The sequence below is a fragment of the Lutra lutra genome, chromosome 17 (assembly GCF_902655055.1).
Source record: "Lutra lutra chromosome 17, mLutLut1.2, whole genome shotgun sequence".
NCBI lineage: Eukaryota > Metazoa > Chordata > Mammalia > Carnivora > Mustelidae > Lutra > Lutra lutra.
In genome coordinates, this window is record NC_062294.1 from 52,562,470 (window position 1) to 52,586,121 (window position 23,652).

At 52.0% G+C, this 23,652-nt stretch overlaps 2 protein-coding genes across 5 annotated transcripts; one reads left to right on the forward strand and one right to left on the reverse strand.

Moving 5' to 3' along the window:
• Positions 1–101: 101 nt before the first annotated feature.
• On the reverse strand, positions 102–15,165 carry TEAD2 (TEA domain transcription factor 2). Of its 4 annotated transcripts, none has more exons than XM_047711413.1 (13): positions 15,098–15,165; positions 13,161–13,398; positions 12,771–12,835; positions 12,216–12,278; positions 11,072–11,083; positions 10,741–10,848; positions 10,581–10,639; positions 7,140–7,204; positions 5,931–6,079; positions 2,939–3,112; positions 2,224–2,385; positions 1,406–1,558; positions 102–712 (listed from the first exon to the last, which is right to left on the reverse strand). In XM_047711413.1, the coding sequence occupies exons 2-13, from the start codon at positions 13,390–13,392 to the stop codon at positions 599–601; spliced, it is 1,356 nt and encodes a 451-aa protein (XP_047567369.1). In that variant the 5' UTR covers positions 13,393–13,398; positions 15,098–15,165; the 3' UTR covers positions 102–598. The 4 variants fall into 4 exon arrangements, with proteins under 4 accessions (XP_047567369.1, XP_047567370.1, XP_047567368.1 ...); XM_047711414.1 differs by having other exon boundaries at positions 15,058–15,127; XM_047711412.1 differs by lacking the exon at positions 15,098–15,165 and having other exon boundaries at positions 2,263–2,385.
• Positions 15,166–16,329: 1,164 nt separating this feature from the next.
• Positions 16,330–20,617, forward strand: DKKL1 (dickkopf like acrosomal protein 1). The gene is made up of 5 exons (XM_047711421.1): positions 16,330–16,510; positions 16,774–16,948; positions 17,475–17,615; positions 17,738–17,830; positions 20,222–20,617. Exons 2-5 carry the CDS (start codon positions 16,793–16,795, stop codon positions 20,531–20,533), a joined length of 702 nt encoding a protein of 233 aa, XP_047567377.1. The 5' UTR covers positions 16,330–16,510; positions 16,774–16,792; the 3' UTR covers positions 20,534–20,617.
• The last annotated feature ends 3,035 nt before the right edge of the window (positions 20,618–23,652 follow it).

Sequence of the window (23,652 nt, forward strand, 5' to 3'; positions counted from 1 at the left end):
GAGGCAACACAGTATATAGCCTACATCTTGAGAAGAGAGGTTGAAATTTAAAAGCCTCACCCCACAGCTTGTCCAGCTGAGAAAAAGTCACGACCCTAATACCCACTTATAAATATCTCTTGTTATATTAAAAAAAAATATTTTCAGGGCCCACCTGGCTCTGCTCCTGCACAAAGGGTTAACCTTCAATATTTGATCTCAAGGTCACAGGGTTGGGTTTGGTAAAGAGAGGCAGATTGGGAAAGGGGAGGAGGGTGCTGAAAAAACAGAAGGACAAACCAACATACTTTCTAAGACCATCCAAAAACATCCAGAACCAAGCTGCAGGAGGGCGCCTGTTAGAGACTGAGAAACCAGTGCTATACTTCGGGGCTGTCTCACTTCTGTCCCCAGTCCCTGATGCTCTGGAGCGATCTGTCCTTTTCAGACACCACCATGAGGTCCCAATATCAGGATCCATCTTTTCAACTCACCCCCCAGCTTGTAAGGTCCTCTCTAACACAGAGCAGCCCCCTCCCCAATCGAGCATGAAGTTAAGCTGGAGGTCTTTCCTGGGAGGAGGGTAATCTGGGGGGTGAGTCACTTTTGGGGTCCCCTTTCAGTCTCTGACCAGGCGGTAAATGTGGTGCTGGGCCCCCCGCTCACTGGTGGAGACCTCAAAGACATAGGCGGTGCAGAGCAGCAGCTCCTGGGTGTCTCTGTTTGTCACCACCTGCCAAGGAGGCCAAGAGAAAGGGTTTGTGCACAAAAGGGAGAGCAGAGATCACTGTGCCCTCCCCGAGGTACCACGGGATACCTAGGAAAGAGGTCCCCACCATATCACATTCCCTAGGTGGAGGGGATGCCTGACATGTCCAGTTCCCCATTTGAGCGTCAGCAGTGAGGGGCCTCCCATCGGATGGCACAGCAAAGTTAACCAAAGTAGGGGTGCCTGGGCGACTCAGCTAAGCGTCCAACTCCTGGTTTCGGCTCTGGTAATGATCTCATGGTTGTGAGATCGAGCCCCACATTGGGCACTACTTCAGATTCTCTCTCCCTTCTCCCTTCAACTCTCTCAAAATCTTCAAAGTTAACCAGAGTTCAGGGGGATCCCATAATATCATGTCCCCTGGGCTAAGGTTAGGTTCCCTATGAAAGGGGGGCTTGTCCCTTAAACCAAGGATCCACCGTGGGATGCCCTCTAAGTCCGTTTCCCCAGTGAGGGGGGATCCCCCTAAATGAGAGTGCTCTGGACTCCCCACCACATCAGTTTCCTGGGTAAAGGGGTCCCCTAAGCAAAGGCTCAACTGTAGGCTCCCCCTGTGTCACGCCCCCGCCCCCGTGCAAGGGTCCCCGGGCCAAGGGGCCGTTGTAGGCACTCCCCACCCCATTGGTTGCCCTGCTCAGCCCAGCCCCAGTGCCTCACCTGGAGGATGGTGAAGTTCTCCAGGACGCTGTTCATCATATAGCGCTCAGGCAGCTGTCGCAGCTTGTGCAAGAAATTCACCAGGTACTCACACATGGGTGAACGCAGCAGGCGGTACACAAACCTCCCGTCCTCCAGCTGGGCACGCTCCGTCTGAACCAGGGTGGGGGGTGCAGAGTGGGCAGGGCAGTGACCCAGAGACACAGGGCTTGCCCCAGGCACTCTGTGCCTCTCCAATGCCAGGCCCACTCCCCACTACCGTCATCCCCGCCATCGCCCCATCTGTGGTGCAGCAGAGATGGGACCTGGACCCATGGGTCCTCGACTTGGGATCCCTGAGCCTGCAAACGAGGGACCCCTCCAGCCTCTCAAAACTGTGCTCTGACCCTTCTGAGACCTCTGGACTGCTCTGACCCCCAGGCCCTAAGATACCCTCACACCCTCCAAAGACCCTCCCCTCCACTAGGTCTCCAAACTTTACTTGACCTCTGAGATCAAGACCCCTCAGGCCCTCAGTGATCCCTCAGTGCGACCCCCGAACCTCCTTGCCCTACAGATTCCTCTATACCCATAAGAACCTTTTGAATCTTAGTGACTATAAATCTCTGTATCACACATTATCTCTGAACCCTGAAAATAACACCTACATGTGACTTGGGGACACAATATCAGCTCTAAGCCCATGCATGAATGAAAACCCCACCACACAGACACCCAAGTGCAGGAAATGTTGTGGCTCTGATCCCTTCAGTCTGTACCCCAAAAGTGGCAGGTGTCTGGGCGCTCACCTGCCCAGAGCTCCACCCCTCCAGCCTCACCTCCACCTTCTCCACCACCTGCTTGCCAAAGGAGCAGACCTTGGAGGAACAGGTGAGAGTCATGTGCTCCAGGCTCTCGTACTGGCTGCTCACTCCATAGAAGCCTCCGCCGCTGCCGCCGGTCCCTACCTCCTCACCACTTGGGCCCCAGTTCAGGTCCGCCTGGGGGTGAGGAGGCACAGGCAGATTCCTTATAAATGGCGGGGACTCTTCTCAAGTGGGAACTCTGCTCCACGGCCTGGTTTCTCCCATAGCCCTGCAGTTGCCTACCCTCCTCTGCATTCAAAGCCCCCTGTCTCCATGGGCCTGTTTCTGGAAAACACCCACCCTTCAATTGGTACTGGAGAAGCCTGGCTCCCTGAAACGGTCCTGACCCTCTCTCTCCAGTAATAGTCCCAACAAAGGAGACCTAGAATTCAACTTTCTTCTCCTGAAGCCCCCAACTCGGGAGTTCAGCCCCTTCCAAGGCCCTGGTTATTAAGGAGGCAGGTTACTCCCTAGCAACCCTCCCCTCCCCACCCCTTCATGACCCTGGTTGCTAAGGCAAGTGGCTACTCCCTAGCAAAGGGGCCTGGAGACCCAAGTCCTATCCATCCCATCCTGGGGGTAAAACTGCTCGTTGTTCCCTGTTCCAAAGGGGGCTTACGCTCTGAGCATCCCCGTCCATGGGAGGCCAAGTGACTTGCAGGCACTTTGTTTCGGCAGCAGAACTCACCCAGAACTTGACCAGGAAGAAGGCGTGAGGAGGCCCACGATCATACAACTCCCGCAGGCCACCCTTTTTCTCAGGGAATTTGTCATAGATCTGCCGGACGTCCACACTCTCGAGGGGGGGTGCTCCAGGGCTGGGGCAGTGCTGGCTGATGTGCACGAACAGATGCCTCTGGTACTGAGAAGGGTGGGCCGTGGGTGAGGAGTGGGAGATGGGCTGCACCCTGGGTGCTCATTGCCCCCAGCTCCCACTAGCAGATTCACACCGTCCACCCAGACACTGGGCCTGACTCCCAAGCACTGTAGCTGTTCCCTTCTGTCCCAAGGCACCTTAGTCCCCAAGTCCTGTCCCCTGTTCCATCCCCACAGCCCCATCCTCTCCACTCTCTCCCCAGCCTCCACCCTGGCCTCCCAGGCTCCACTCTCCACTCTTCCGGTCATCCCTCACAGATCCCCACAGCTGACCGTGGACCTCCCCTGCTCACAATCTCCCTGTGGCTCCCCAGAGCACCCAGGACAAACCCCACACTCCTTCAACCTGGCCCTACACAGAATATGTGGTCCCAAATGTTCAATTAATGGATGGGTAGATGGATGGATGGAATCTACTTAGCCCACATCAAGACCCCCCCAACCTGTCCCCATTCTTATCACTTTTTGTCTAGATTCTGAAATCCTCACACCTTCCCCATCTTCTTTTGCATTACAAATCTTCCCTCCATCATCTAAGGCCCAAGTCTATGCAAATCTGCCTCTTCCTGGAAGCCTCACTTGATCACAATCAGATGACACTTCTCATTTCTATAGTTCCCCATCACCCTCAGGACAAAGCCTAGATCACTCAGCTTGGCAATGCCAGTTCCTCCAGAACTGGCACCTGCCCACCTATCTGCAGCTGCACCAGCTCCCACACCTTATTGGACTATTTGTTTCCCTGAAAACTTCATGCTGCTTTCATCTCTGTACCTGCAACATAAAGTTCAGCACATGGCAAACTCCTGCATAACCCTCAAAGCCCAACTCAAATACTGTCATTTCAAGGAAGCCTTCACTAACTTCCCAGGCAGAATGACTCCTCTGGGGAATGCCTGGGTGGCTCAGTTTAAGGTTAAGCGTCTGCCTTGGGCTCAGGTCATGATCCCAAGGTCCTGGGATGAGTCCCACAACAGACTCCTTGCTGCTTCTCCCTCTGCCCACACTCCTGCTTGTGCTCTGACAAATAAATAAACAGAAATTTAAAAACAAAAAAATGTCTCCTCTCTACACGCACAAAAACTTGAGCTTCCCCTATCCCAGCACATACTCATTGTTCAATGGACATCTATTGGGAGACCTACTGTGTGCAAACACTATTTTGGGCCATAGGGCTAGAAGACAAAGTCCCTGACATCATGGAGTTCTCCTGGAGTCTACTAGCAAAGATAGATAATTTTAATAAAAATCAACCCACGGATAATATAAATTTCAGAGTGATGAATGCTATGAAAAAAAAATTCCCAATAAAGAATAGTAAAGCAGGGGCGCCTGGGTGGCTCAGTGGGTTAAAACCTCTGCCTTTGGCTCAGGTCATGATCCCAGGGTCCTGGCATCGAGCCCCGCATCGGACTCTCTGCTCAGCAGGGAGCCTGCTTCCTCCTCTCTCTCTCTCTCTGCCTACTTGTGATCTCTCTCTGTCAAATAAATAAATAAAATCTTTAAAAAAAAAAAAGAATAGTAAAGCAGTAGAGCATGATGGCAGTGGGTATTTTCCATAAAACGATCTGGGAAAGCCAATCTGAGAAGATAAGCAAAGGCCTGAATGAATGGAGAGAGACAGTGGCGGTATCTGGGAAAACATATTCATGGTGGCAAAAACAGCAGATGCAAAGGCCCTGAAGCAGGAGTGGGCCTGGTGTGTTTGAGAAAGAGCACGGAGGCCAGTGTGACCAGAGCAGAGTGGGCAAGGGTATAAGGGCAGGAGGTGAGGACAGAGCAGGAATGGGGATCAGATCATGCAGAGCCTTGTGGGCAACTAAAAGGACTTTACCTTTGCTCCAAGTGAAATGAGAGGGTTTCAACTTGGGTTTTTTAGGACCATCATACACAGCAATTGGTGTTTATGTGGCTGTGGCAGAGACTGCCAGGTGTTCACAAACTCCCCATTCCTTTTCACAAAGTTAAACTACACTTCCCAGACTCCTTTGCAGTGAGGTGTGGCCACATGACTAAATTCTGGCCAATGGGATGTAAGCAGAACCTGATAGTTGCCACTTACAACCCAGACCCATAAAAACTCTGCAGGATTTTTGGGTCTCTCCCTTCCACCATCTGCTGGCCAGATGCAGAGAATCCAGCAGCAGATTCTGAAGCCCTAGAAAACGTCAGAACCACAAAATGGAAGGAGCCTGATTCTCTGAATCACTGCGTGGAAGGCTCCTACTTGAACACCTACACGGAAATGTTACATGAGTGAGAAACTGATGTTACGTTCATTCCCTGAAGGTTAAGGTTATTTCTGCGAACAGTCAACCCACCATGACTAATATGGTATCTAGCTCCATCCTAGCCCAGGAAACGCTCAAGTCTAGAAACTAGATCTGCTCTTCCAGGTTTCCAGTCTCCACCACAATGCCTGGCACACAGCAGGCTCTCAAAAACGTTTGCTAAATGAACAAACAATGACCTGGCAAGTTTCTCTGACCTTCCCAACCGTGACCCCACAACCATCCAGTTCCTCCATGCTAGCAGTTCTCAAAGTGTGGTCCCCAGGCCAGCAGCATCAACATCACCTGGGAGCACGTTAGAAATGCAAATTCTCAAGCCCCACGCTGACGTACTGAATCAGAATTTGAAGGTTGGGCCCAGCAATCTATGTTTCAACAAGCCCTCCATGTTATTCTGAGACATGCTAAAGTTTGAGAACCACTGCTTTACCCTTTCCCTTCCTATCACCCTCTGTATTCCAACCCCCAGCCCCCGCCATTCCCAGCCAGTGATGATTCTAAAATTGCACTCACAGAATCAACTGCATCAGGGGGTTCCACAAAGGCTGAGAACTCCACCAGCTGCAACCGGGCAGTGCCCAGGGCCCGAGCCTGCCACGCTGGGGGTGATGGGGCAGGTGGGGGCAGGGCAGGGGGTGACAGGGCTTGGGGGGGCTCGTACCCTAGAAAGAGAGAAAAAAAAGGACAACAAAAATCCTTAATGTGTATTGAATACATAGAGCACTCTTCTCTCTTGCCTGCCTCCGCTTAGAAGCTAAAAAAGCTAAATACTCACTTTCCCAGCCTCCCTTGCAACTAGAGATGGCCATGTGACACAGTCCTGGCCAATGAGACGTTAGGGGAAATCTGCTGAGGGGCTTCTGAGAAGGAGTTTCTTCCTGAATGAAAAAGACAGAACTTTGGGAGGAGAAAGCTTTTGGCCCTGGTCAAGTCCTGCTTGAGACATGATTCCTGGAATCACAACAGCCATCTTGGGACGTTAAGAAAGAGACCAAGGGACCTATAGAAATGCCAGTCCCAATATCGCTGAGCTGCTGAGACAGCGTAAGAGCACCCCGTGTCCAGACTCTTTGTTATATGAAATCATTAAGGCCTTTTTAATTAAGGCACTATTACTTTGGGCATTCTGTTACTTGCAGCCAAAAGCACTGCGAATTGATGAAATCTGTGGAACCCGCAAGTTCTCTTTCACCAGTGTGAGTTCTTAGGACCACATCAGCATGAACTGCTGGAAGCCATCTTTGCTGCCAGGATGGGCAGAGCCTGCCAGAGAATGAAGCCACCAAACACCACAGGTGAAAGCAGACCAAGCAAATTTGTCACTACCATTTGAGCCCCTGGATCCAGCCATGCCTGAAGCCGTCCGTCCAGCCACTCCTGAAATAGCAGTTACCTAAACCAATAAATTCCTTTTCTTTTTTTTTGGTCATTGAGATTGATTTGAGTTTCTGCCACTTGCATCTGAAAGAATGTTGACAAATCCACCTTCCCCGTGTCTTCCAGGCTAGCACGTGGCAGAACACAAATCCAGTGTGTCTGAATTCAGAGGCCATGATCTTAACCACTACAAATTCTATCACTCATCTTTCCATACCCCCTGCAAGATTTGCCTCAGATCTGGACCTCTGTAGAAATGAGTGCCCTGATCAGTGGAAGGTGAAGAAAAAGGAGGTGGGGTTGAGGAGAGAGGGGAGACAAGGCAGGTACAGAGCAGACTCTTACCTGGGAGGTCAGTAGATGGGGGGGTCAGTGACAAGGAGAACGGTGTCTGTGAGAATGGCTTCACGCTGAGGGAGAAAGGAAGCTGGGGGTCAGCAGGGTAGAAAGATAACTGTACCAGCTAAGGTTTACCAGGGACCACGCTAGACCCTTTGCTAGCACGTAATGTGCAAAAGTTCACAGAATCCTCACACCCTAGGAGGTTAGGTACAATTACTCCTCTTCCCATTTTGCATAGGAGGAAACTGAGGCACAGACCGTCACAGAGCTGGGGCACAGAGGAGCCTGGGCTCAAATCCAAGTCAGTCCCTATTACAGAGCCTGTGGTCTTGTTGACAACATTTCAGTGCCTCTCACAAAATGGCAGAAAGAGAAGAGAAACAGGATCTCAGCAGGTGGGGAACGAACGCAAGGGAGAGCCAATGTGGAGAAAGAGGAGGGTAAGGAGAAAATGACCAAGGGTCACGAGATGGGACATCGGTCCGATGTCCAGGGTGAGGAAGCAGCGTAACAGAGTCTACATGTCCAATCTAGACTCTGTCCAATCCAACTTCCTGCAGTGAGGGACATGTTCCGTATCTGCACTGTCCAGCACAGTAGCCATTAGCCACCTGTTGCCACCGAACACATGACATGTGACTACCGAGCACGAATGTGGCTAGAGTGCCCGAGGGACTGAATTTTTAAGTCAATTTTAATCGACTTAAAATTCAGTAACTGCATGAGGCTAGGGACCGTGGTATCTGACAGCCCAGCTCTAGAGGCCAATTAGCCATGGGTAGCTGAGGAGATGATTGAGACTGAAAGGTCGGAGGCCATGGAGACAACACTTGGGGTCAGAGGTCAGGAAGAGGTCAAGAATCAAAAGGCCAGGGGCACCTGAGACTCTGGACCTCAGTGTTGTGGGTTTGAACCCGACATACGGTATAGAGATTACTTAAAAATAAAATCTTGGGGGGCGCCTGGGTGGCTCAGTGGGTTAAAGCCTCTGCCTTCGGCTCAGGTCATGATCCCAGGGTCCTGGGATCGAGCCCCACATCGGGCTCTCTGCTCAGCGGGGAGCCTGCTTCCTCCTCTCTCTCTGCCTGCCTCTCTGCCTACTTGTGATCTCTGTCTGTTAAATAAATAAATAAAATCTTTAAAAAAAATAAAAATTAAAAAAAAATAAAATAAAATCTTGGGGCATCTGGGTGGCTCAGTGGGTTAAGTGCCTGCCTTCAGCTCGGGTCATGATCCCAGGGTTCTGGGATCGAGCCCCACATCAGGCTCCTTGCTCAGCAGGGAGCCTGCTTCTCGTCCTCCCTCTGCCTACTGCTCTCCCTGCTTGTGCTCTCTCTCTCTCTCTCTCTGTCAAATAAATAAATAAAATCTTAAAAAATAAAATCTTAAGGGACACCAGGGTGGCTCCATCAGTTAAGCGTCTGACTCTTGATTTTGTTTTTTTTTTTTAAAGATTTTATTTATTTATTTGACAGAGAGAGATCACAAGTAGACAGAGAGGCAGGCAGAGAGAGAGAGAGAGAGAGAGAGAGAGGGAAGCAGGCTCCCTGCTGAGCAGAGAGCCCGATGCGGGACTCGATCCCAGGACCCTGAGATCATGACCTGAGCCGAAGGCAGCGGCTTAACCCACTGAGCCACCCAGGCGCCCCTGACTCTTGATTTTGGCTCCAGTCATCATTTCATGGGTCATAGGATGGAGCCCCACGTCGGGCTCCCTGCTCAGCAGGGCGTCTGCCTGAGAGTCTCTCTCAAATAAATAAAAATAAGATAAAACAAAATGAAATCTTAAAAAAAAAAAAAAAACAACTAAAAATATTTAAAAAAAAAAATGAGTCAAAAGACCTGAATCAGAAAGACAAATTCCAGGGACCTTCAGACCCCCCACTCCCAGGGGCCTTGCCCTCGTACTCAGCATCCCCATTCTGAAATCTAAATTCCAGGACCCTACCCACTGACTTAATCTCATATCATCAAGGCTGCTGACCAAACACCACCTCCTCAGAGAGGCCCTTCTTGACCCCTGACTAAAGAGGGCACATACGCTTTGTTTTATTTCCCACATTGAATCTTTTCTTATGAATGTTTATTTGTTTACATGTTTATTGTTGGTCTCCGCACCCCCCCCAGACCCCGCTCCAAATATGGAAGATCCATGAAGGCAGGGATCCTGTCTAACTTGTTTAATCCTGTGTTCCAGTGTAAGCAGAGGACCAGGCACTTAATAGGTTCTCAATAAACATTCAACTGACTGGCCAGTGGCTGAATACTTTTTCTCATTTCCTGGAACTCACCAAATTTTCCCTCCTCAGGGCCTTGGCACATGCTGTGTTCACTGCCTAAAATATTACCAACCCCCATTCTTCACCTGTCCAAGTCCTACTCTGCCTTCAACACTACTTCCACACAGAAACCCCCAGGACTCTCTCCCTTAGCCCAGAACCTGTTGCAGTTCTTCAGAGCACATCACATTTTCTTTCATTTTGTGTTTAGGCGGGTGATGATTTAATTAACCTTCATCTCCCCCACTTGACTATCAGCTTCCCTACAGGTGGGACCCCAGTGCCCAGAGCAGTGCTCACTGCAGCAGCACTCCCTCCTTCCAGTTTAGCCCCCTCCCTGCAAGCCTCCAATTCCTTCTACCCAGGGGACTTGTTCTGACCCTTTCCTGAGTCCCAGCACCTCACAGGGGAAATTTCTTCCCTCCCTGGAGCCTGGATCCCACAGCATGTCACTTCACCTGTCACCCCCAACACCACTCCTCAAGGTCTTGCGGCCACATGCCCCCCCACCCACCCAGCCTGGATCCACTGGCTCCTTTCTGGGCTGAAAACTGCCCTTCCCATGAGTCTCTGGGGCCTGTTTCTCTTCCTCCAGGCAACAAACACATTCTGTCACCCTCAGGGCTCTCTCAGGACTGAAATGGACATTCCCATGTACCTCGGGGACCCATTTCCTTCCTTTTGACTCTGAGAGAAGACACCTGCTATCCCCTCAGGCCTAAGAACATCCCTACAGGATGAAAACACGCCTTCCCGTGAGCCTCTGGGACCACCAAATCTCACTGGGATGCCATTTTCCCCACAGACATCCTCCCGTCCCCGCACATTCATCCAGTCCCACTCTAAGCTCCTTTCTTCTCCAAACCTGCTCCTCCCCCAGGTCACCCATCGACAGACTGTCATCAATCCCAGTCACCACCAGACCCTGGGCACTATCCTTGCCTCTCCACTCCTTCTCAGCCCGTGAAACCCCTTCTCTGGACTCTCTATGCCCTGCCCCCTCCCCAGTATCCCAAGTCAAGCCTTGTCCTCCTCTCCAGACCCTCACCCCAGCCTCCTCTCCAGGATTCAAATCCAGATAGCTGGCTACAGAAGCAGGATAAGAACGTCTCTCTAGAGGGAATGGGGGAAATGGGGGTGATGAGCCAAAACAGAGAGTACTCACTCTGGAACATTCCAGGGGGGGCCAGAGCCCCCTGACCAAAATTGGAAAAGCTCTGAAGCCTGGAAAAGAGACAAAGAAGGGGGCGTGGGGGTCAGTCAGTGCCTCATTGAAACCACAGCCCGCCCCCCTCCAGTTCTGAGCCCCACAATCTCTCAGCCACCTGAGGACCAGCAGGGCCCAGTTTGGCCTGCAGGGAAGGTGCTGAGATGAGCTGAGCTGAGGACATGGTGGCCATGGTCTGGAAAGCCTTGTCCTTGGAAACCTGGTCCTGAAGGAGAAGTTGAGGTCCATGTTAATGGGGAATCCCAGTCGACACAGCAGGGTGGGTCAATGCCAGGGAGGGCAAGCATGGGGAGATGCAGAGATGGGGAATCAAGGCAAAGGATTGGGGGAGGGCACAAATCCTTCTTCTATAGCCCCCTGCCCCTCCTGGCCCCCTCAGGCAAGTCTGGGGTAAAGTAGCGGGTGGGAGGATGGGCAGGGGGACTTACCACATTCAAGGCCTGCCCGTGGGGGTGGGGGAGGGTGCCAAAGGAGGAAAGAAAACATGACTTAGGAAGTGAGGCCTGGACTCTCACCTTCCTGCCCTCCCAAACCCTACAGTTCTACCACCCTGGGCTGAAAAATGGGAGGAAGGAGGAGCAAGGATGAATATGGAACAGGAAGTAGAGGGGCCCAGGCCTAGAGGGGAAAAGGAATTCCTATACTCAGAATAAAGGACAGTATACAGTATAAGGGTTTCTAGGTCCAAAAAAGAGCTGGAAGTGAAGGTTTCCGGATATGCAGGCAACAGGAAATGAGAACTTTAGACCCAGAGGGATATGCAGTTGACACTTCCTAGCCCAGACAGGAAAGAGATGGGACCATGAGGTCCAGAAAAGACCAGAAGTGAAGGTTTTTTGGATTTGGAGAGAAAGCAGAGGAAGGCTTCTGAGTATTAAAAAAAAGGGGGGGGGCAGGAAGTCATGGTCCCCAAATCCAAAAGAAGAGAAGGAAGAGGCAGAGAAGACCCTACACCCCAGTGGGGAAGAAAATGAGGGTCTCGGGCCAAGAGGAAACCGGAAATCCAGCAGATGAAGAAAAAGGATGTGAAAATTGCCCCAAAAAATGAAGATTTCTGGACGCAGAAATGACAGGCAGGCCATGTGGGGACTAAAAAACAGGAAGATGAACCAGAAAGAGATGAAGAGGAGGTCCTCATAGTACAAGAGGGGAAAGGGAGGACACCAGGAGGAGGAGAGGAAAGGAGAGGGAGAAGGAGGACAGCAGTAGCCAGAGGAGAGGCCCGACACCCTATCCTTCTTGCCTGTCCTGAGCTAAATCTCTATCCCCTTCTCTCTACAAATCTCTTCCTCTCCCAGGACCTCTATCCACCCAGCTTGCTGGGCCACTAACCCCCGCCCCCCGACCTGGAATCTCTATTTCTTCATTCTGTCTACATCTCCATGTGACTCTGTACCCATCTCTGGTTCTCTGCTACCCACTCTGGGCCTCTCTGTCCCCCTTTCTCTGTATTTCTACTGACCTCTCCTCTGGATCTCTGTCCCCTTCTCTCTAGGCCTCTGTATCCCTCTCTCTGTCCCCCACTCTCAGGGTCTCTGCCCTCTCTCTCTGGGTGTCTGCCTCATTCCGTACCTTGAGCTTGGACTGGATTTCCCTTGATTTCCTTCGAGCCAGAACTTGGATGTGACTAGAGACCTGGGGAGAGTGACAGAGAAGCAGACTCAGGACACAGCCATTGGCCCCTTGAATCCCCTCTGCCTTCCCACCCTCCAGATGACCCCCAGAGCTCCCAGAACATGAACGATGACGAATGCACAGAACAAGCCAGCTATCTCAGGCACATGCTAACACAGGCGTGTCCACAGTGGCTAGTCTCTTCTAGCCACTTACACAACTGATCTCCCCCAGACCCAGCAAATCCAGGCCTCCTTTCCCTTCTTCATCTTCTCTCTTTGGATTTTTCAGTCTCTCTACCTTAGTCCCTGTTGCTAACACAGCTGCTAAGAGATCCAGACCAAAACGGGCACAGCAGAGCAAACTCACAGAGGCGCCAACAAGACAGACAAAAACACATGAACCAGATCCTCCTTGAACCTGAACCTGCCCATCATAGGATGCCCACCCACCCCCACCCCCCCGAGAAGACAAGCCCACCCCAGAGAGAGGCCCACAAGTCAATCCCGACACCTGTTTGCGAGTTCGGGTCTTCCCTGTTCTCAGCTTGATGTAACGGGCAATCAGCTCATTCCGACCTGAAGAGTCAAAGACGGGACAGAGTTAGACTTTCACGGGACTTCTCAACACACACAACACCAGGGAAGGAGCGAGAAGCAGCAGTTGCCAGAGGTCTGCAAGCAAGCCGGCCTGCAGATCATCCCAGCTCTGTGGGAGAGTTCCTGCTGCAGTCTTTGGAGCCGGGCTGCCAGGTTCAAATCCCAGCTCCACTACTTCTGTGACCTCAGGCAAACCACTTTACCCTTCTGTGCCTCAGTTTCCTCATCTGTGCCAACAGCGATACCAGCTGCTACCTGAGTCTTAATCAGCCCGGGCCAGGGCAAAAGAGAGGGGCGGACTCACCATACATCTTGCCTTCATCAGACAGGATGATTTTCCGCCGGCCACATGGTGGGTAGATGGCCAGGGCCTCTTGGAAGCTCTGCTCGATGTCGGGACTCCATACTCCTTCCGCGTCCGGGCCCCCATCACCCCCAGCCCCCTCGCTGCCGCCGGTGCCCTCCTCACTTCCTTCCTCACTTCCTGTCCAGCCACTGCCATCGTCCAGGGGGGCCCCAGCCCGGGGTTCCCCCATCTGGGCCTGGAGGAACACAGAGCTCAGCAAGGTGCCTCCCCCCCACCCCGCCCTCGCCCCCCACCCCCACCCACAGAGAGACTGCAGGGCAGTGAGGGCTGGGAGTTCAGATTGCTGGGTCTGAGGGAGGAGAGGGTGAGGGGGTCTGGATTTCTGGGTCTGAGGGAAGCAGGAGGCTGAGGGTCGGGACTCCTAAGTCCTGCAGAAGGGGGCTCGATTTCTGGGACAGCTGAGGGTGAGAGTGTCCTCTGTGTTTCCAGGGGAGCCTGGGGTGTGGTGAAGTCCTGAAGACCCCCAAGTAATGCCTGGGGCGCATGGCACATGAGGGCCAAAGCTTCGGGTATGGATTACTGGTTTGAAAGAAGACAGGAGTCGGGGCCTAGTTGCAGGGAAGGGAGTTGTGGATGAGATCTTCTCAGGCCCACCCCAAGAACAGGTGCTAGGATGTGAACAGCAGCTGCGAGAAAAGAAGGAGGAGGGGCCCCAGCCGTAGTTAAGACTGAGGGGGAGGGGGCGTCCAGAGAGAGAGGGACAGAGACCCAGAGATCACGAGACAGACTTCCAGAGATGGGGAGACAGAGATCCAGTGTCGGGGGACAGACACCCAGAGAGGGAAGGCAGAGAGACCCAGAGAAAGAAGGGGCCAGAGGGCCAGAGAGAAGGGGACAGAGAGCCAGAGAGAGGAGGGACAGAGACTCAGGGCAGAAACTCAAGCCCAGACCAGGAAAGACCCACAGAACCACAAACTGGGGGGCAAGGGCGCCCTGCCATCAGGAGAGCCAGAACAAAGGGCCCAGGCGTCCCCTCCCCCAGTTTCCCACAACCCCCATCTGGGGAGGGGCTGGCCGGCAAGGGCGCCTCCCCTCTGGCCCTCGGCCCCGCCCCTTCCCTCCCCTCCCCCTGCGCCGTGGGCTCGGATCCAACTCAAGTTCCCAGTGACTTTCCGGAGGCCAGGAACAGGGGAAAACTTTTTCCAATACAGTCAGATCCCGCCTCCCAGGCGGCTCCACGTCTTCCACAGCTTTCCCAGGACCCCAGAGTCCAGGCTCCCATCCCCCTCCTCTCTCGGACCCCGGAGCCCAGGCCGAGACAGACAAAGACCCCAGGCCGAGTCCGGTGGCGCTGAGGCGTTCAGGACCCCCGTAGGCCTAAATCCCAGCCCAGCTCTCCCCCATGTGGCCAGACAAAGGGACGGAGGAGCCGGGTAAGAAAGATCCCCACTAATTTCCCGCCCGAGGCCCCAAACTTCCGAAGAGGCAAGACTGAAGGTCCAGAAAGCACTGTAGCTCGGCCCTATGCCACCCCGGAGGCCTCCTTTCTCCATTAGGAGGATCAGACGTCCACAAATGATACACAGAAACCCAACTCGGTCAGAAACACGCACCGGGTCCTTTCTCACTTCATACCCACACCGCCGCATACACTCGCACCCACCGGACACAGCCGCCAAAGTCCACAGCCCTCACCCACTCCCGAGCGCACAATCCCAAACTCAGACCCAGCAACAGACACCCCAACTCCGGCGAAAGTTCCAACACCTCACTAAGACTCAGTCCCAAGCGCAAACTCGGACCCGCGGGCAAAAAGAGGGGGCCAAGCAATTTACAGACCCTCCCGCAAACACCTCATCTCATAACTCGTAGCTTCCCACCCCAACTCACACACCCCAAAGCTGGATCCCCGACTCCCGCCGGCGCCTTCCTACCTCCCGGCCTGGGGCTGGGGAGCCGCGGGCGGGCGGGGCTCTGCGAGGGAGAAAGTTGCCCGGGAGCTTTGTTTGGGAAAAGTGGGAGGGACCGGAGGGGGGGGCGGGCCCGGGCGCCGGACACAGGGAAGGGGGATCCGAGGGTGACAGTTTGGAGGAGGATTTTTGCTTTGGCAAAGGTGGAGTCTAGCTTGGGCATGGTAAGAACTTCGGAATTCGAATGCTTGCGTCCCTGGAGCGGAGAGGGATGGGGGATCCGGACTCCCGGATTCCAGGGAGGAGGTTGATGGGGGCCAAGAAACGTGGGTCTGAAGGAGCAGGGGTATGGGAGCCTGGACTTTTGACTGCTCTCTAGTGTGTTTGTATGTTGGGGATGTGAGAGTGATAATAACACAAAAGATATTTCTGTTCAGCCTCAAATATAGTTTTGAGGATTAAGGTATGTGAGGGTGGGTTTCCGTGACTTTGCCAGAGTTGAGAGGCGGGCGAGAGGACCAGGGGTTTATTGGAGAGCCACGGGAGAGCAGACTCTTGCAAACAAACAGACGCGCCAGTGGACTGGGGTGGCAGCTGTCCCAAGACCAGGAGAGACTGTCGAAGCCCCAGCAGAGAAGAGCTAGGGCCCCGACTCCTGGGTCCCTTAAAGAGGGGGTGTTGGATGTTCAAACTCAGGGAAATAGAGGGGCCTGGGGTCCGGACTCTGGGACCCTAAGGCGAAGGGAGCCTAGATTCCGGGCTCCTTGGAAGGTGGAACACAGGGCTAGATTTAAGTTTCCGAGGGTGGGCTTTTTAGTGGAACGGAAGAGGGCTCCCATTTAGCGTCCCGACATGGCACTCTGTTGAATGCAGAAATCGTTTCAAATCCCAAAGACGAGAAACTCAGAGGAAAATACAAATCGAGGGTAGATGAACCACAGGGTTCGGACTCGAGTACTGGGAGCCTAAGAATGGAACAGAGGGGTCTGACTGCGAGACCTGGGGCACAGAGGACTGGCCCACGTGTGGGGGCACGGTTCTAAGTCAAAGGGCATGGCCATCTGAACTGGAGTAGGGCTCGAGGGCCAAGATCCTAGAATACAGGCCACACTAAGTCTTCAGGGCCGAGGTCAACCGGCAGGGGCGTGGTCTGACGATGGGTGTGGTTAACTGTTGGGGGCGTGGCCATAGGGCGTGACCACCCAATAGAGGGCCCGGCTCTTGGGTGAGGTCAGCAGATGGGGCGTGGTCAGATAATAGGGGCGAGGCTAAGGCTCGCGGAGCTCACCCAACGCTCCGGTATCCCGCCTGGGCTCGAGACCAGAGCTGTTTGGAGTTTAACAGTCCGTGGACCGACGGCCGGAGTCTGAGTCCGGTGACCGGACTGTGGTCTAACATAAGGCGGGACCCAGGAGAAGGGGCGGGGCGTGGGAGAAGGTGAGGAATGAGATTTGGGTATGAATGCGGGCGAAGAAGAGGAATGAGATCTGTTTGTGAGGCAGCGCCCTGAGGAGCAGAGCCTGGGTGGAGGGGCGGGGCCTGACGCGATGGAGGAGGTGGGGGGCAGAAGGACGGAAAAGGGGCTGTGGGCGGGGTGTGAGGAATTGCTGGGGCCAAGGATGATGGGAAAGCGATGCTTGTCTTGGGTGGGGGCGTGACCATTTAGGGGCGGGGACTCTGACCCCCTACCGGTGCCACAGCCTCCCGGCCCGCCCCGCAATGTGGCAACCTCTGATCCTGCTGCTGCTGGTCCCCTCTGCCCTGGTGCCCCCCTCCACTGCAGCCCCGATCCGCGATGCTGATGCCCAGGAGAGCTCCTCAGGTTTTCTAGGCCTCCAGAGCCTAATCCAAGGCTTCACCCGGCTGTTCCTGAAAGTGAGCAATGGCAAGGGTTGGGGGTAAGAAGAGGTAAAGAGGAGAGGTACAGGCGCAGATGGGGACTGAGGGATGGAAGTGGTCCGGAGAGACAGAATGGAAGACGGGTTGAGTCCAGGCAGAAGGACAGGCGGCAAGAGAAGGAGTCAAAAGGACCAAGGGAGATCAACAGAGAGTGACAGGCAGACCGAGGGATAGGAAAAGAGGGAGGAAATTAAGCAGAGAGGGAGATGGGACAGAGACAAAGACTGATGGAGAGAGAGATTTGGAAGGAGAAGGGGATGGGGCCACAGAGACAGTGGGATGAGGGGAGGAGGGAGCAAAAATAGGAAGGTAATGAGACAGAGCCAGGTCAGGTAGGGGATGGGGCAGAAGGTGACCTAGTTAGGACCTAAGGGTCAGAGGACTGAGAGAGAAGGAGCTGGGTGGTATGTGGGGCAAGGTCTCAAGGACATCCTGGTAGGGCTGCAGCTTTACTGGGGAGTCTTGAGGCCCAGCAGATCAATGGTCCCTCCTCTGGCCCAAGGATGACTTGTTGCGGGGCATGGACAGCTTCTTCTCTGCCCCCATGGACTTCCGGGGCCTCCCCAGGAACTACCACCAAGAAGAGAACCAGGAGCACCGGCTGGGGAACAACACGCTCTCTAGCCACCTCCAGATTGACAAGGTGCCTGTGCCAGGAAGTCCCTCCTGGAGTCTCCCCACAATCCCTCACGCTGCAGTATCAGTGGGGAGGAGGGCAGAGGAAGGAAGCGGTTTTGTTCTCACTCTCTCCTCCTGTCCTCACAGGTGACAGACAACAAGACAGGAGAGGTGCTGATCTCCGAGCAGGTGGTGGCATCCATTGAGCCAGGAGAGGGGAGTTTGGAGGGTGATTGGAAGGTTAGGACATGCCCCTGACAAAAATGTCCAAGCCCAAACATTTTCTGCAGTTTAGGAGAAGATGACACTCCCATTCCAACTGCTCAGCACCTTCTCTCCCTGAGCCTCAGTTTTATCATCTGTCAAAGGGACCAACGAGGGGCGCCTGGGTGGCTCAGTGGGTTAAAGCCTCTGCCTTCGGCTCAGGTCATGATCCCAGGGTTCTGGGATCGAGCCCCGCATCGGGCTCTCTGCTCAGCAGGGAGCCTGCTTCCTCCTCTCTCTCTGCCTGCCTCTCTGCCTACTTGTGATCTCTGTCTGTCAAATAAATAAATATTTAAAAAAAAAAAAAAGGGACCAACGAGCTCTCAGAAATGAGGTTTACAACCTCAGTATATTTCCCACTCACTTCGTAAACCCCAGTGTGTTTTTATCTCAAAGTACTCTGCAAACCTCCAAGTATTTTTTAATCTGTCCCAAAGGGCTAGGCAGATCTCTCTCTCGTAAACTTCAAAATGTGATCTTTCATTCCAGAGTGTTTGATCAACCCCAAATGCTTTGCGTTGCTCACCTTTATAAATTTCTTAAGGGAGATTCTAGCCACAAAGTGCTTATTTTCTTATCCTAAAATGTTTTAAGAACCCCCAAGCACTTGGCAAACCCATAAAGGTCTTCTACACCCCCCTCCAGGTTTTTATTTTTAAATTTTTGAATCAACAGAAGAGTTGAAAAAAGACATAATGCAGTAAACCTGTATTCCCTTTTCCACAGAGCAAGGTTTCTTAACCTTGGCACCATTGGCATTTGGGGCTGGATAATCTTTGGTTGTAGGAGCTGTCCTATGCCCAGCAGGATGTTTATAAGCAACACTACCTCTACCCACCAGATGGAAGTCGCGCCCCCTCCCCCACCAGTTGTGACAACCAAAACCATCTAGATACACCGGCCTAGATACACCACTTGTGAACATTTTACCACATTTACTTTATCTTTACTTTTTCACTTTTGAACTCTGTGACAGCAAATTACGGACATCAGGACACTCCACCCTTAAATCCTTCAGTGGGTATCTCCAAAGAATAATGCATTCTCCCGCACGACCACGGTAACATTTTTTTTTAAGATTGGCTGTGGGCCAGCAGCATTAGCTGCTGTGACAGACAGAGATCACAAGTAGGCAGAGAAGCAGGCAGAGAGAGGAAGGGAAGCAGGCTCCCTGCTGAGCAGAGAGTCCGATGCAGCGATCTCAGGACCCTGGGATCATGACCTGAGCTGAAGGCGGAGGCTTTAACCCACTGAGCCATCCAGGTGTCCCCCATGGTACCGTTTTTATACCCAAGAAATTTAACATTGAAAATCACACCATTACCTCTATTAGTTTGCTAGGGCTGCCTTAACAAAGTAGAACAGATTGGGCGGCTGAAACAACAGAAATGCTGCTTCCCAGTTCTGGAGGCATTCAAGGTATTCAAGGTCAAGGTGTCACGAGGGTTCGTTCTTTCTGAGGCTGTGATGAAGAATCCATTCCATGCCTCTCCACTAGCCTCTGGTGGTCTGCAGAAAATGTTTGACATTCCTTGAAATGCAGAAGCATTCCCCACACCCCCATCCCTGCCTTCATCTTTCATGGCCTTGTCTCAGTGTGCACCTCTGTGTCCAAATTTTGCCCTTGACATAAGGATACTGATTGCATTAGATTTGGCTCATCCTAATGACCTTGTCCTAATGAAGTCTGCAGTGACCCTGTTTCCAAGTAAGATCACGTTCTGAGGTACTGGGAATTAGGAGTTCACCATACGAATGAGGGTGGGGGCGTGGAGACACAATTCAGCCCGTAACAATCTTCTACAGGACTTCTCAGAAAAATGCTGCCTCTGATTCAGTAGGTCTGGATGTCTAATTTGCTAATTTGTGTATTCTAACAAGCTCTCAAATGTTGCTGATGCTGCTGGCCCACAGCCAACACTTTGAGTAGCAAGGACCGAACAGATATTCAGTACGTACTCAAATGTCCCAAAAGAAGGACCAAAAGCTGTCCCTAAGAGCTGATTTGGTTTTTGATCCGGGATTCGATCGAGGATCCCACGTTGCAATTGTAGTCATGCATTAGAAAAGCCAGGAGCTTTTAATCCCAAAGTGATTTGTACATTTCCAATTGCTTTCTAAACCTTAGAGTATGTTTAATCCTAAAACGCTTTGAGACCTCGGAAATGTGCTTTCAATCCCAGAGTATAAATCTCGGTATTTTTTATTCTAACGCATTTGTAAACCCCGTGCTTTGTAAACCACAAAATGAGCTTTAAACTCCAAAACTGCCCTGTAGGCGGCAAATTGGGCAGAGTATGCCAGTGAGGAGGTAGCATCCTGGGATTGTCATTTGGAGTTTGAGACCTCTCTGTCCCTCCTCCCCAGGTACCCAAGATAGAGGAGAAGGAGGCCTTGGTGCCACTCCCAAAAGCCATCGACAGCTTCCACCCAGAACCCCATCCTCGAGTGGCCTTCTGGATCATGAAGCTGCCAAGGCGGAGGTCCCACCAGGATGTTCAGGAGGGTGCCCACTGGCTCAGCGAGAAGCGACACCGCTTGCAGGCCATCCGGGATGGGCTCCGAGAGGGGACCCACGAGGACAGCCTCGAAGAGGGGACCCAGGGCTCCTCCCACTCAAGGCTGCCTGCCCGGAAGACCCACTTCCTGTACATCCTCAGGCCCTCCCAGCAGCTATAGGGGTGGGAACTGGGGAACACCTGCATGTACCCCCGCACCAGACCCCACCCCAGGCACCATATAGAAATAAAGTTCTTACATCTAGCAGCACTTTCTCCTTTCAGGATCTGTCCCCAGGCCTCAGCCAACTGGGTCATGGCAAGTCCCCCCGATCCCAGCCTTAAGAATAACATCTGATTGTGCCACTGGCTCTTGCCAAGGTCTCCAGGTTCAGTTTTCTCACTCAGATGTCTGCCTGCTCATCGATCACCTTTTGTTACCTCCAGCCCCATCCATCCCCTCAGTTGCCGACCTCATCACCTCCAGTCCTATCTGTCCTCCTGTTCCCAATGTCTGTATTTCTCCTGTTCCCAATGTCTGTATTTGTTTCCTATCCCTGCCCCAAAGAGTGATCACAAACCAGCAGAGAATGCATATGTATTCCTGGCAGATCTACAGGTCAGAAATCCAGAATGCCTCAGCTGGTTCTCCGCACAGAGTCTCACAAGGTCAAAATCAAGGGGTTGGCCTGCTGGGTTCTTATCTGGAAGATGCAGGGAGAATCTGTTTTGTTTTGTTTTGTTTTGTTTTGTTTTGTTTTGTTTTTTGTCAGTGAAAAAGCATAAGCAGGGGGAGAAGCAGGCTCCCCGCTGAGTAAGGATCCTGATGTGGGACTTGGTCCCAGCACCCTGGGATCATGCCCTGAATCAAAGGTGGGCGCTTAACCAACTGAGCCCCCAGGGCATCTCTGCACACTCTTATTTTTATGTTTTCATTCCCTGACTTTTTTTTCTTGAAAGATTTTATTGATTTATTTGACAGACAGAGATCACAAGTAGGCAGAGAGGCAGGCAGAGGCGGGGTGGGTAAGTAGGCTCCCCCCGAGCAGAGAGCCCAACTCGGGCCTCAATCCTAGGACCCTGGCCTGAGCCAAAGGCAGAAGTTCAACCCACTGAGCCACCCAGGCGCCCCAACATTCCCTGACTCTTGACTTACATGCTGACTCCATCTTCGACTTGCTGTTTGTCTCTCCCTTTGTCCCTCTGTCTGTCCCTCCATGCCCAACTCCTGACACCAACTTTGTCAGCCAGGCCTGATGCCTCAGCCAAACCTGGAAGTTCACAGACCCTGTCTTGGGTGCCCTGTCCACTTTGCCCCCATGCCCATCATGTCTCCTGTTCCCTCTGAGACAAGACCTCTCATGAAGTAGACACATCAGGGGATGCCTGGGTGGCTCAGTCGGTCAAGCAGCTGCCTTTGGTCATGATCCCAGCATCCTGGGATCGAGTCCCACTTCGAGTTCCTTGCTCCTTGGGGAGCCTGCTTCTCCCTCTGCCTGCCACTCTGCCTGCCTGTACTCTGTCACTCTGACAAAATCTTAAAAAAAAAAAAAAAGGACACATCAGGATCCTCTTGATGCTGAGTCTGAAGGATATAGACATGAGTTTTCTCCCTTGAAGCCCAGGCTCAGGGTCAGATCACCCCACAGACACACCCAACGCACTCGAGAACTTAGAAATGCATGGGCATAAATAAAAGTGAACTTTCTTTTGAAAATTTAGGTTTGGGGACGCCTGGGTGGCTCAGTTGGTTAAGCATCTACATATGGCTCAGGTCATGATCCCAGGGTTCTGGGATCGAGCCCTGTGTCAAGCTCCCTGCTCAGCGGGAAGTCTGCTTCTTCCTCTCTCTCTACCCCTCGCCCCGCTCATGCTCTCTCTCTCTCTCTGATAAAATCTTTTTTTTTTTTTTTAAAGAATTAGGATGGGTGCCTGGGTGGCTCAGTTGGTTACAGATCTGCCTTCAGCTCAGGTCATGATTCCAGGGTCCTGGGACTGAGGCCTGCGTCAGGCTCCCTGCTCAACGGGAAGCCTGCTTCTCCCTCTCCCATCCCCCCTGCTTGTGTTCCCTCTCTCGCTGTCTCTCTCTCTCTCTGTTAAATAAAATCTTCAAAAAAAAAAAAATCAATTATACCCCTAAACATTTAGAACAAAAAAGTCCAAATGAAATTTTTAAAAATATGATTCATGTTGGCATAAAAAAAAAAAAATACCTAGAAATAAACCTAACAAAGATTTGCCAGGTCTCTCAACAGAAAACTATGAAACATTAATGAAACTGATTAAAGAAGATCTAAATAAATAATTCAGAGCAACAATACTCATAATCACCAGGAGGCAGGAACAAACCAATGCCCATCAAGCGAAATGGTAAAATTGTGGCATATTCATCACTGGAAAATTATACAGCAGTGAAAAGAATAACTCGCTGCTATTCGATGAATCTCATAAACATAATGTTCAGCAAAAGAAACCATAATCCAAAGTGGTTACCTTTGGAAGGTAATGCTTAGGGGGAAATGTGACTAAGGCTTCTGGGTTGTGGACAGTGCTCTCTTGTTTTATGTGGGTAGTTCCATTAATGTATTACACTATACAAATTTTTTTTAAATATTTATTTAAGAGAGGGAGAAAGCACACATGCAGTGGGAAGGGCAGAGGGAGAAGGAGAAGCAGACTCCCTGCTGAGCATGGAGCCTATCGCAGGGCTCATCCCAGGACCCTGAGATCATGACCTGAGCTGAAGTCAGATGCTTAACCGACTGAGCCACCCAAGTGCCCTACTCTATACAGATTTAATTAAGCTATAACTTAAGATTTAGCACTTTATGTATGTTACAACTATAATTTTTTTAAAAATTATTAGGTCTTACAAAGTTATCCACACCTCAAAAAGGGAGGGAAGGAGGAAGGGATAAGAAATACTGAAGAAATAAACAGAATGAATCTATACTAATAAAGTCAAGGAGCCCACCACTAGACAGCCTGTGCTTAGAAAACACTTGACAAACATTCTTTTTTTTTTTTTTTAATTTTATTTATTTATTTGACAGAGAGAGATCACAAGTAGATGGAGAGGCAGGCAGAGAGAGAGAGAGAGGGAAGCAGGCTCCCTGCTGAGCAGAGAGCCCGATGCGGGCCTCGATCCCAGGACCCTGAGATCATGACCTGAGCCGAAGGCAGCGGCTTAACCCACTGAGCCACCCAGGCGCCCTTGACAAACATTCTTATTGAACTCTCAAGACCCCTTTAGGTGGGTACTATTTGTTCCCATTTTAGAGAAGCTGAGGTTCAGAGAGG